The sequence below is a fragment of the Schistocerca americana genome, chromosome 3 (genome assembly GCF_021461395.2).
Source record: "Schistocerca americana isolate TAMUIC-IGC-003095 chromosome 3, iqSchAmer2.1, whole genome shotgun sequence".
Taxonomy (NCBI): domain Eukaryota; kingdom Metazoa; phylum Arthropoda; class Insecta; order Orthoptera; family Acrididae; genus Schistocerca; species Schistocerca americana.
The window spans coordinates 470,111,805-470,126,014 of record NC_060121.1 but is presented as its reverse complement, the minus strand read 5'-3'; the positions used below and the strand labels follow the sequence as shown (position 1 = coordinate 470,126,014).

Genomic DNA, 14,210 nt, shown 5'->3' with positions numbered 1-14,210 from the left:
CAGCTATAGGACTTTTGTTTATGGCACGGGTTTTTAGTTGTAAAACAGAACACTGAAAATCAGCACTTCAATATCTGCTCATTATTATTTTTATTATCTATTGTAAACCATGTCTAGGTTGTGCAGTAATATTATTGTATGGTGGTAGAGCGAACTCAAGTGTTTCCATAAGAAACTATTGTACTACTCATGCAGCATGATTTAAATTAATCTAGATGTCACACATGACAACTACGATGTCTATCTGGCATCACATATCCTCTGTCATGATAAACTGTTAAAAGCAAACCAAGAAGGCAAGAAGTTGATTTACATGTTACAAAGGTAAAAGAGCCCTAGTGGGTGGTTTTTGTAATTAAGTACAAAAATTCATAGCTTAGTTGATGCAGTAAATTAATGGTCTCTGCGAAACATGTAAGATTTTATATTATTAGCTGTGCAAATGTGTCAGACATCAGTGCCTTAAGGTGTTACTGGGACGGAGTTCTTTAGAAGAAGGTATATTCATCACATATCATATCTAGTGTTTCAGTTCATTACACAGCAAGCAAATTTTTAAGGTTATATACAATCTCAGCATTGAGAAAAAAAATCAAGATACAATTTCAACATTAAATTACAATCAGTTATCACATTAGTAAACTGCTGCCATCAGATTTATGACATTTTTACACAGGAACAGAGAAACTGCCACATTTTATAAGAACTTTCAATTATGTATTGTGTACATTCCACAGGATCTGTTCAAAAAATTGCAGAACATTCCAAATTTTGTGCCAATGGTGTGTCGGGGCAAAATTTGGTTGGCACCCCTACACATGCCTATGTTTAATGTGTAACTGCTGAAATTTCATTATTGTATGGCTGTTAGTTATTGTTCAGTGCTGTATCCAGTAGAACGTTGCATTGCACTGTTTGAGAATTTCAAGATGGCACAGTTAGAGGTGCAATGCGTCCACATTAAATTTTGTATGAAACTCATGAAAATCTTTACAGGCACACACTAAATGATGGAGGGGGCCTACGGTGATGACTGCTGTAGCTGTACTCTGTGTTACAAATGGTTCTCACAGTTTTTAACAATGGCCGGATGGAAGTTGAAGGTGACCCTAGTTCAGAACACTCTTTGACGTCTACCAATGACGTTCAATGTCAGGAACGTCAATGAAATTGTGTGTGTGACAATTGAAGACTGGCTGTCTGAGAGATTGCAGAATAATTCAATATTTCAGTTGAATCACGTCAGGAAATCCTGACGGAGCATCATGGAATGCATCATGCTGCCCCCAAGTTCATCCCATTGCTCATTAGTCAAGACCAGAAAGACCTTCGCCTCGAAATCTGAAGAGCTTATGGACCACACAAAAGAGAACGAGATGTGCCTTAAGAGAATCATAAATGGTGATGAGACATGAGTCTATGGTGACACTGAGACTGAGGTTCCATCTTCACAATGGGTTAGGAAATGTTCTCCAACACCAAAACAAGCGTGTCAGCTCAATTCAAATGTCAAGAGTAATGCTGACAGTTTTCTTTGACTCTGAAGAATTACTTCATCATGATTTTGAGCCACAGCGACAAACTGTTAATCGATGGTACTATCCGGGCATGGTGCAACACCTACAAGAAAATGTGAGGCACAAACGGCCTGAAACATGGCAAGACAATCCATAGCTCTTGCATCACGATACCATACATACACATTCATCTCTGTTGGTGCGTGTGACTACTGTACACAAAACGAAATCACTGTGCTGCCTCATCCTCCATACTCTCCTGATCTGGCCCCAGTGGAACTTTGTTTTTTATTTCCAAAGTTGAATACTCCGTTGAAAGGACGAAGATTTGCAGACAAGATAAAAGAAAATTCGTTTACAGCACTTCATGCAATCCAGCAAGAGGCATAGCAAGAGTGCTACCAGAAGAGGTAACGGCATTGGGAGCAATGTATCAATCATAGAGGAGAATATTTCGAAGGAGACTATACACAAGATTGAATGGTAAGCGTAAAAAAAAAAAAAAAAAAAAAAAAAAAAAAAAAAAAAAAAAAAAAAAAACTGTTTCAGAATTTTTTGAATAGACCTTGTATACATAAAGTTTTCATGTCTCTATATATCATCATAAATTACACTCTGCAATCCTGAGTGAACAAAATGAGGAAGGAATGGCACATATCTGCATTAACATCAAATTGAGGATGACATTGTACTGTTTGCATCTTGTGCAAATAAATTTCGGCATTGAATGGAATAGCGTAATACAGAAATTCTCAAAGTACCACTTAAAATGTAACTAAACTTGGCATTACAAGCATCTGATTGGCATACAAACAATGAATGTAACAACTCATTACACAATGAACAGATTGTGACAATTCAGAATTTGTGATAAACTGGGAGCTAAATTACAACTTCATGTTTTTGCTGAAAAGCATGAAATTGGGGTTTGAGTACCTGTGTGACAAAAATTTTCATTTGTCACAACATATTCATAAGACTGCATGTCCAACATCTCTGACTTTTTTTCATTAATGTTTCATGTCAATCTATCATCTTGAACTTCATCCCCACTGATCCCCCACTCTCTTCATTTCAGTGAATATAATTAATGGTAGTCATTGTGGCCAAGTGTAGTTACATGGCTGTTATGAATAGATTGTATGTTTTGTACAGCTACTACTAAAATTGTCTCAATAGCATCTATATGATGCAGTGATGAACTGAACTTGCTCAAAATACATCACAATGTATTAAAGTACAACAAAACTTATAACAGTATGAAAAAATAATTGAATTAATTTAAATTCACTCACTATATAGTTCAGGCATCGAAAGTGTGATAAATTAGACTAAAATTGCCCCTTAAATTTTGAAAATGTCCTTCCTCTGACCATACAGACAAAACAAAATGCACACAGACTGGGCTACAGTGACTAGGCACTGCGGCCTAATCGGACTGCGCTGTAAGCAAGAATTATGCCATATGTGCGATTTTACAATTTTTTTCTACTAATTATTACTGTTAGTTCAGGAGGAGGACACTGACTATAGAGAGAGTGGTTTCTTTACCTCCTTCCATTGTTTGTATTCCACCCAGGACTTTCCTGAATTACATGAGTAATTTTAGTTATTAATCTTTTCCTCCTACAACTATGCATCAGACTGCAAAAAAACATTAATTACAGAAATGCTTTTTACCAGAATACTCTTTAGAACGAGTTCCTATCTTTGTTAATCATTCAGTGTCAAATCTATCTTTGTTAATTACTGAGCATCAAATCAATGCTTCTGAGCCACACTGATCAACAATCTCAGCACACAATACATGGCTACGTGACCGCTTGGATTGCTGATGCAACATCTGAAACCCCAAATTATTTCCACTGATAATTATATTTATTCATATTGATCACACTTCCTCCCTCATTCTCAAATATTTTACTGCCACATGAACTTGTGAACCTAACTGATCCCCTTTCCACCCTCTTCCCTTATCCCAACACACATACTCACATACCTCACCCCTTCCTTTTCTCCCATGTTCCTGTAGGTTTTTAACTTATTTGTGCAAATTTTTGTCTAGTTTTATGGACTTGCGTTTTACATATCAGTGTGTGTTTTTGCATGTCCTTATGTACTAGATGGTTGTGAAGGGAACTGCGTAACAGAAAAATGTTATCCAGTTCCCATCACAACCATCTAATACCATTTGCCCACTTCCACATCATTATTTTATCGCCTACACCATCCCTGCCACAATGGATCCCTGCTCCACCTTTCTGTCACAGTGTAGAAAATAATACCTTTCTTTGGCCAATTCCCAGTCTCATACCCTGCTTCTTAAATGCTGCCTAACCCATGGACTCTGTCCCCTCCTCACCTTCTCAGATTCTGCCAATCCCTGTCCCTCACTAACCAGATACTGCGGATCATCATCCCCACAGCACAGGCATCCTGGAACTACCTATGTTCCCTCCACAAGATACTGCTACTGTGGAATCCCTGCTACATACACCACTTCTCTGAAATTGAATCCCTTGCTCTCCTGCACCTGCTATCCCAAGCACCTGGACCAGTATTCCAGGCATCACTTCAGTAAGTTATTCAACCTGCTGACATCCTACTGCCATCTTGGGGCACCACTATCCAAAGCCTACACTATCCACAGTGTTCCTCCTTGCCAACCCCTCGTAGCACCCAGACCATGCCTAACTGACCTTTTCAACTTGTCACATCCCCAAAACTCCCTACCAACATTCAATTAAATCCAGTGTCAAAACATTCCCATAAAACTGTTGTTAATCTTTCCACCAAGCCCCTCAGTTCCACATACATTTCAGTCCTATCCAAATGCCTCATCTTCAGCCCTGCACCCAAATTTAATCATGTTGGACTCGTCAAAGAGCTACTCTCCTTCTCCTGGTCCCTGCAATGGGAACACTTCTTTGCCACCAATCCCTCATACCAAAGCCAACCTAATACCAACACTGAACCCTGCCTCTCCCAGTTCAAATCAGCATCCATCGGTGATATTCTACCAATTATCTGACACCACCTCCTATAAACTCTGCCAGAATGATACCCCTGGAGTCCAACATAACCTCCAATCCCTGCTTAAAGCCTTAGCACTTCCTAGAACCTTGCCCTTGAATCCATTTGCCTCCTCATCCTTTGCATATTCACCTTTCATACATTCCACAAAATCCAAAAGCCCAACAATCCTGGACACCCCATTGCAGCTGGTTATTGTGTCCCCACTGAAAGAATTTTGCCACTCACTAAGCAACACCTCCAACTAACTGCCCATAATCTAGCCTCCCACATCAAAAATAGCAACTACTTCCTTCACCAACTCACCACTATGCCCACCACTTTACCTTCTGGGATCCTACACATCACTGCTGATGCTACTTCCCAATACACCAACATCCCTCTTGTCCATGGTCTTACCACAACCGAACACTACCATTCCAAATGTCCTCCACACTCCAAATCCTCTACCTCATTCACCTTACTTGCTCTATCCTAATTCTCAACTGCTTCTCCTTTGAAGGGAAGGTATACAAACAAATCTGCAGCACAACCAGGACACCCTCCTATCCTAACCTGTTTTATCGGCTGTCTAGAGGATACCTTCCTAGCCTCTCAAAATGCCAAACCCCTTGTCTGGTCCAGGTTCATTGATGATATCTTCATGATCTGGACTCTGGAACAAGACACCCTATCTTCATTCCTTCACAACTACAACACCTGCTCTCCCAACAGATTCACCTGTTCCTCCTAAACCTAGCATGTCACCTTCCTAGATGTTGACTACTGCCCCCCCCCCCCCCCCAATGACTCCATTCAAACCTCTGTCAACTTTAAGCCCACCAACAGCATTCACATTTCGACAGCTGTCATCCCTTCCGCACCAAATAAATCCCTCCCTTACAGCCTGGTCACCAGGGGACAGCGTGTCTGTGGTGACAAGAACTCCCTTGCCCAGTATGCTGAGCGTCTTACCAAATCTTCCCTGCCATTTCCCCACGCTTACCCAATCCTCTCACCCCCCCCCCCCCCCAAGAAGCACATTCTCGTCCATCCCTATGCCACTCCCATTACCAAACCCTTGCCACTGGGATCATATTCATGTGAGTGACCCAGGTGCAAGACCTGCCCAATCCACCCACCCAGCACTTCCTATTCCCCCGTCACAGGCTTACCCTACCCCATCAAAGGCTGGGACAACTGTGAAAGCAGCCATGTCATATGTCAAGTCAGCTGCTATCATTGCACAACTTTTTATACTGGTATGATTACCAACCAATTGTCCACCTGGATGCTTGGCCAACACCAAACTATGGCCAACAGCAAAGTAGGCTACCCCGTGGTGCAACAAGCTGCTGAACCTCACCACCTCTTTGCCCAATGGCTCTTGAAGCTGCACCTGTTGGCATCTACTCCCTGCACACACTGCCAGACAGTGCTCCCCCCCCCCCCCTGCCACCCCACCACCACCCATAAGCTGCTAACCATTCCCCTTCCTCACCCCCTACAGATTGCTACTTCCATTCTATGTGAAAGTTGCATTTCGGATCAAGCTACCACAGATGGCAGCTGTGTGTGTGCTTGCTTGTGTGAATGGAATGAATGTGTGTGTGTGTGTGTGTGTGTGTGTGTGTGTGTGTGTGTGTGTGTGTGTGTGTGCTTTTCTGAAGAAGGTTCTGACTGAAAGCTTTATCTGAAAGTATCTTTTTGTTGTGCCCATCTGCATCTCAGTACGTCACCTTTACAGTAAGTAGCAATCTATCTTTCCGTTATATTGTTGTCACTCCACAGTCTACCATTTTAACTTTCTTGATCACATTTCCTTCTATCAAATCATTCCCACAATTTGTTTTTCTCATCAGTTGTGGCTAGCGATATTTCATTTATACAACATGGATATCACAGAGCAAATAAGTTTCTGAAACCCAAGACTCCTGTGACCTTTACAATTTTCAATTACCTAAGACGCAATAATCTACATCATACACAAAGAAACAGAATTTTGTTAAGTTGGGATATGGAGTACTACATGTATGTTATGCCATGAGCAATCATTTACATCATGCAACTCTTCATTAATTTAACATATTAACAGGAAACAGTTTTTGAATAGACACATCAAATTCTTGTTACTTCAACTACAAGCAAGGAAAAAGAACACAACAATTACCTCTATGTCAAGCTGTAGGGTAAAGAATGGTTGAACGTTATCTGTGAACTCATCCCCAGCACGCTGAACACGAGAGCGGAGCTGTCCTCTGAATATATCCGAGATGGGAGTTCGTCCAAAGTCAGCGCGGCGAGTGATGGAGCCTCTATTCTTTGGACCCATTTCCTATGGAAGATTTAACAGAAAGAATATCTGAGGACAGATGGAGCAGTCAAATCCACACTTCACATTAATACAAAAATCACATACGCTGTTTGCATTTATTAATAAATCGCATACAAGTTACTAACAAACTTACAACTCAACTGGCTACCTTTTTTAATTAGAAAATCATGGACCTGCATCTTCCACTGTTTAGCTTTACAGCATACTAATGTGTAACGTTAGTGATACACAAACAGAATAATGACAATGATATGTTCAAAAGTTCAGCTTGATCCTCCATTAAGAAATTATCAATCATTTTACATTGACATTTTGCACAAGAAAGAATTGGAAACATGCAGTTAAAAAAGCTGATTTGGAATAAACTTATGGGAACTGTAACATCAATTAAAACCACTGTTACATGGATATATTAATTTAATGGAGTTATAAGATGCACAGCACATTTGGCATATTCCAGTTGTCTAAAAGAGGTTCCTTCTAATAAAATCATTGATAGAATTCAAAGTAATATTCCATTAAACTCGTTAACTCACTCATAAGGCTCTCATGCTGTAAGTACACAGGTACCTTCAACGATTTGCAAGGCTTTTGGAGGGTGTTATGTGCTTCAGTGGTTTTCTTTGTGCATCCATATATGATTGTCTATCATATGGTGTTGTCAGAATGTATCTAACACCATTATCATGTGACCTGATCATCTAAACGGTACAGTACAAGTACAGTGGGTTAAAGAACTAATAATTGCACTGTTTAGAGCCCGAAGTTCATAGTCAACATATTCCCCTTCATCTTTACATCCATCCTTGCACAATGTGAAAGCATTTACCATGTCACAATACATATGAAATTGCAGAATTCACGGAGTATAATCACACTGCCTTAAACATGTATCACAATATATTGATATAAAGTGGGATGCAGCCTTGTTACTGCAATCTGATGAACGGGCCACCTCTGGCAAAGGCATGGTAAGACATTCATTTTTATTTGGGTCTATGGACAGGAAAGTATAAAATCTCCTCACACAGTCTGGGCTTTCATTATGTCAGATATCTGATGATAGCATCACTGATACAACCAAAATAAAGAGAGAACTTATTCAGGGTGTATAAGTGGACAAGAAAAAAAAAAAATTCTGTGGATTTTTCCCTGTTAAAATACAGCTTTTCTCATCTGACAATACCCCAAATGAAAGTACATTTTTTCCATGTTAAGCAACAGTATACTTTCCCTTGAAGATATGAAACTTATCAATCCTTTGAACTGTAAAAAGTTTTTATACTCCGGTGTAGAGCTTCCCGGCACTTTAGGAAATGGAACTTTACAAAACACAACACATTTTAAAAAGATCTTTGTACTTCATTATTCCTTCTGTCCCTATCACATTTTGCAAATCAAATCTGTTCATGTTTTCCAGTCTAGATTTCACTTTTGGTGCTGCCTTTAGCTTGATTTTCATTGTGCTTATTACTAAATTATGATCTGACCCCATTTCAGCTCCTTGTAAGGATCATACGTCATTAATTGTTTTTATATGTTTGCTATCTATGAGAACATGATCAATCTGATTTGCTGTTTTCTTATCACATGAGTACCATGTTTCTTTATGTATTCTTTTATGAGGGAAGGTAGTACTGCTAATGATCATATTTGTTGATGCAGTGAAATTTATCAGCCGAATGGCATTGTCATTTCTTTCCTCTTGCACATTTTCTTTTCCAATAGCTGGTCTGAAAATATCCTCTTTCCCTATTGCCTAATACTATCTTGATACCAAGTTTTGGTAGTTTGTTTCACAGGTCTGATAAGTTTTCATAGAAGTTATCCTTTATTACATCATCTTTGTCATTAACTGGTGCATGACAGTTTATTAGTGACAAGTTGAACCACTTGGACCTGATTCTAAGATAGCATAGTCTTTCATCAATGGCTTCAAACTTTATTACTGAAGGTAGAAGATCATTTAGTACACAGAAGGCAATTCCAAATTCGTTATAACCATTTTCTTTACCACTGCTGAATATTGTGTACTTATCCATATCCTGTATATTCGGATCTAACAGTTGTTTTTCCTGTATTGCTGCTATTGCTACATTGTTAATGTCTAGTTGTTTGCAAAGTTTTCGGAAGGATCCTGTTTTAAACATACTCTGTACATTCCATGTTCCAACTCTCATGTTTGATTTCCACTGCAAGGTCATCATAATTTGGGGTCCATTTTTCATCCGAGGCATGTGTGAGATATTCGTAATATTGGAGTTTCCCGTAGCTGGGTTATTAGCCCTGCGTACAACCCCCAACCTGGAGGACCGGGTCTTTTTCTATATGGGTGTTCCTCCCTTAGCCTTTGTAGATTCCTCTACCTAGTACAAGGCAGCAGTGCTGATTTTGGTCCATCCAGAGAATTTTATTTCCTCAGTGCCCATCATATCTGTTGAGCTTTCTCCTACCCGCCACCTGCGGAGTCGCCCATTAGGCGGCCAGCAAACTCCAGAAAAGTGATTGTGACTTTTTTTTCCTTTTTGTTCTCCCCCCCCCCCCCCCCCTTTTTTGCAGAGTACAGTGGACAGTGGTCTCACAGGGCATCACTGTGATTAGTTGGAGAGTACACCAATGACTAGCTCTTACAGCCCAGTAAGCCAAGTCCAAAAGAGGCAGACTGGAAAGGGGGGGGGGGGGGGGGTTATTTGTTAAACTGCATTAAATTTCCTGGTCCTAGCCATTTTCCCTCTAAGAATGGTAGTTTACGCATTTCAGAGGATGGAAACACTGCAAATTATTAAAAATAGATTTTTAATTGTATGAAACTGATTTTTACTGTTAAATGAAATGGGTTAGGAATCAATATTAAATGTTTGTACCACATCTAAGTCCTGTAGAACCATATTAAAGGACACATTGTGTCCACAGCAGTAAATGACTGGAGGGGATTTTTTTTTTTTTTTTTTTTTTTTGGGGGGGGGGGGGGGGGGGGGGTGTATAGATGCATCAGGAAAGAAGGCAGCTGGGCAGATTGTGGTCATGCACTTCCCTCCTTCATAGGTCTACGATTTGAAGAACCAACACTGGTGATTCCAGACATTCTCCACCCCACTGTGTCACATAAGGCCACAGCACGGTATCTCACAAACTTATACCGGCCTTTCACAGCTCGCCTTACAAATCATTGGCGACGCAGTGTGCAACACATGCATATGGAAGTTGCTACATGGAGATATGAAACTAATGCAGAAAAAGCATATGGACAGTGTCTAAGTATATATCTTCAGATTGTTCTATGTTACTATTGGGAAAATTGATTCTCTAGTAATCCTGTCCAGCAACAATAGAATTCTTCTGGGAAAGGCAACTTCCCCAGCACAACAACAGACCATTTTCAATTTACATACAGTCTATACCTCCCTAATATTTCCTGTCCATTTCTCTTATGTAAATAGACAAAATAAATTCACTGAGCTTGTTTTTATATTATGGATTTATTTTTTGTTTATTGAGTGAGTACTTACTACTACCTATTGTTAAGTTAACTTCGATGAAAAACGTTCCTATAAACAATGGCTGAGAAGTGCTTAATTTGTAAGTGTTATGTCAGTGATTTAGTGTTGAGGGGAAAGGAAACAGTTTCGTAAATGTGGCATCTTGCTGCTGTCTGTCATTGACAGCATATTGTTAAGTAATGTAACAGTGTTGTAGTCACTGGGTTGTAAATGAATGAATGGAAAATTCCTGCAATTCTCTCATTAGTAACTGTGTAACTGGTGAACAGCATAAATATATTCAATTCAGGAATTGCTGGCACTTGCAGGGTGGGCTGCACTGAGTCTATCCGCGTACTACATTGCAAGATGGGTGTCAATGTCTGGTGGAAGAGGACTGATAATGTTCAAATCTAGAACAGTAATCCACTGTAATATATTGCCTGACATATGTTGATATATTTGAAGCCCCGTAACACCTGGGTGACCTACTGCTGTTACAGAGCAAGCGAATTTAAGCCTCTGGGTCTCTTCAGATGTTGGGAGAGTAGAGTCTGGGATAATGCATTTCATACCCCTAATGTTGTGAAAAGTATTCCATCCATTGATAATGGAGACAATGAAACCAACACCGCAAACAAATTTCACAAGCATGTTACAATTGGAACAGGCTCTTCAGTGTGGTAGACAGCTGACAGCTCCAGCTGCGAAGCTTTTTTTGCACAATAGCTCACGTAACGACTGCAAATAAGTACTCACTCAATAACCTGAAAAAACAAAAATGAGCTCAGTGAAGTTATTTTGACTACTCTCATGACTGCAACAGCTAGGAAATGCTGGAGAGGTAAAATCAGTCAGAAGACTGAAAAAAGATTACAGGGCTCAGGGTGGTTCGAAGAATGCTACAACGGCCGTACAGGACGACTAAAAATAAATTTCCTTTCCAGCATTACAGAACAGTGTGCAGATTTACAACAGTTCTGTTCATACTCTTTTCTTGTGTTAGCATTACAGCTCCACTTAGCACCTCTTACCTCTATTCAATGTAATTTTCACACACATTGTGGAAAATAACACCCCCCCCCCCCCCAATCCCGTCCCAGGAGTGTTGGCACCTGCATCACCAGTGACTCACGAGGCGAGCTGCGAAAGAACCAGTACAACTTTGTGGCATACCCTGTTGTCACTTCTTGTGATGTGGGGTAGGAGGAGTGGACAATCCTCTACTCTTCTGTTTGCACACCTATGGAGGAGGAATGTGCATGACCACAAACTGGTGACTTGCCTTTCCTCAAGCATCTCCTCTTCCCCCTGCCCCTCTCACCCTCTTGCACTGAATCATATTATTTTTTCGTTCTTTTCTTTTCTTATGTGTAAGCTATATGTAAATTGAATGGGTTATAGACACCGACAAAGATAAATTAGTGAGTTGTTTTGTGGCAAGAATAACGTTTTGATACATCTGTATGAAACAAAATAAGAAATACTATCTTCAATTTATTAATCCCTGTATCTTCACCTTTTTGTTTTGGTAAGTGGTAGGGTATGGATGTATGTTTGGATCCGTCGTACCAGCTTTGTTAAAAAATGTGTATTTCAACCATACATTAAAAGTGTTCTAAAAAGTTATTAGAAAAGCAAAATTTATTCACACATTGAAGAAGTCCACCCTTATCTGTTCGTCATTTTGCTCACTGCTGAGATCCTGCATCAAGAGGTTCAAGGCAGACAGGAGTAATTTGTGCGAACAGTGGAGGAGCAATCCTGCATCGACGTTGTCACAATCAAGACTGCACTCAATGGAATTAATGTGAAGCAGTGCATAACACAAATTATGAACACTGACCTTGAAAGCATTGATATTGAAGGTCTGCTGATATTGGCATCAGTTGAAGTTCACCCTGCATTCTGCACATATTCATAAATTACCTTTTAAATTTCTTTCAGCTATTCTTTCCAATTATTCCAGCAACTATAAATGAACAATTTCCATCCCCCCACGAACACTTACTCACTCTCCTCTCAGTCACACCCCCGGAACACTATTCATCACGTAATAGTTATATGGCACTAAAATGTGGTACACGTTTCATATTTGTTCTTAATCCACTTCATTTAACAACAAACATCAATTTTATACTGTTAATACAATATTTTTTACAGTCTGCAATTTTTTACATCCCTTGCAATGTAGAAACCATTAGTCCTAGAGAAAAAATGAATAAGACTTTTTTAGGTTATTTAATGCAGTTTCATTTTGTACTGGCAAACATTTTCATTAAAAGTCATAGTTTGAGATATTCAAGGAAAACAAAAAATTGACTTTTAAAGGCTAGAACTCTGCTGGTCACGATTTTTAGTATGTTTTTCATCACACACACCCCTACCACTGCGACCAATTTTCCTTTGTTGAATGGACTGTTATAACTCTAACTTACTGGCACATTTACACAGTAATATGAAGTAGGACCTTTTACGAATTCCAAAAATCTGCTCCACATGGTCCTCTTCCAGTCAGAAAGCTACCTTCCTGGATGTCTGTCTCTTCTCTGATGACTACAACAGAAATCTCTACTCTTACAAACAATCCCCCCCTCAATACCTCAACTTCTAAAGCAGTCATCTGTTAATATTTCAAGGTGTCCTTTATCTACAGGGACATAAGATTTCTCTCAATGTTGACAACCTTAGCAAAGCTTTTACAGACACAAGAACCTGCCCATGTATTCCAGAAACAGATACCACTGCTTCATGTAACAACAACAACAAAACAGTCACCACACAAATAAGTAAATGACTTTATGCTTTCCTTATCACCTTATATCAGCAATGCTTTAAAAAATTCAGTGGCAGCACTTTTGTTTACCATGTTGTGCCTTATAATGAGGGACATCAGTCAACAATCCTACCCTCACTCACCAAATGGTATTCAGTTTCACAACCAATCCTTTTCCATCCTTATTCCACCCATGCAATTAAACCTTTTCTGCTAGAGATCATCCCTTATTGACAAATAAGATGCAAGACTTGGCTAATAGACTACCCCGTAATCTAGAATTGGGGTCCTGTGTCCAGCATTTTCTACAATGGCGAATAAGAAGTTTTTGTGATGTCTGCAATTTTTGAACTGATTTTGGGTTATTTGGCATTGCTAATTGCAAAAATGCCATCCATTTCGTTCTAGTAGCTCTAGTTTATGACACACTGATTATATTATATGTTCTCTTACTCACTGCTTTATTTTTACACCATCAATTGTAAACTGATTGTTTGCATAATATTAATTTATTTTATCCAAGCTCTATTCATCACAACAACATGAATAGAGCTTGGATAAAAACCAATTAGTATGATGCAATCAATCACTTCACAAACTTTATATTTTATGTTATATTATACATTAGGTATTGTATTTGGAAATCACAATGTTTTCAGCATTGGCTTACCTTCCATGCTGTTTCATCTTCATCTTGACTTTGTCCTGCATCACCATTTGCAATATCGCCATTGCTCAGGTTTGTCTGGGAATTGTCTTGGACAAGTTTCATAAGCTGAAGGGAAGAGCACAACAAAATTAAAGAAAAGATTATGACTAGCTCACTGAACAAACTTGGTAAACCATTAGAAACAGCAAAAGTGCACCAATGATATCTGCAGTTCTTCCACTGCATGCTGCAATTCGCAATTCATTATACTTGGTCATGGCCCAATCGTATAATCTTAGTTGACACAAATATTTGGACATTTCTTCCAAATGTCACTATCTCCGAGGTTCTGTTTAGGTTGGGATCCAATAGCAATTTTAAATTGATGTGAGGGAAACAAGTAGCAATGCAATTTATAATCTTGGCAGTCACAAATATCTTG

The 14,210-nt window shown here is 39.3% G+C and overlaps 1 protein-coding gene across 2 annotated transcripts in view; it reads right to left on the bottom strand.

Moving 5' to 3' along the window:
- Nucleotides 1-14,210, bottom strand: part of LOC124606936 (ubiquitin carboxyl-terminal hydrolase 10-like) — a 138,472-nt gene that overhangs the window by 64,009 nt on the left and 60,253 nt on the right. For both annotated transcript variants that reach the window (XM_047139051.1, XM_047139052.1), the window contains 2 exons: nt 13,790-13,894; nt 6,700-6,864 (listed from right to left, as the gene is read on the bottom strand). In XM_047139051.1, the coding sequence (XP_046995007.1) occupies nt 6,700-6,864; nt 13,790-13,894 (270 nt within the window). The remainder of the gene's footprint in view (nt 1-6,699; nt 6,865-13,789; nt 13,895-14,210) is intronic.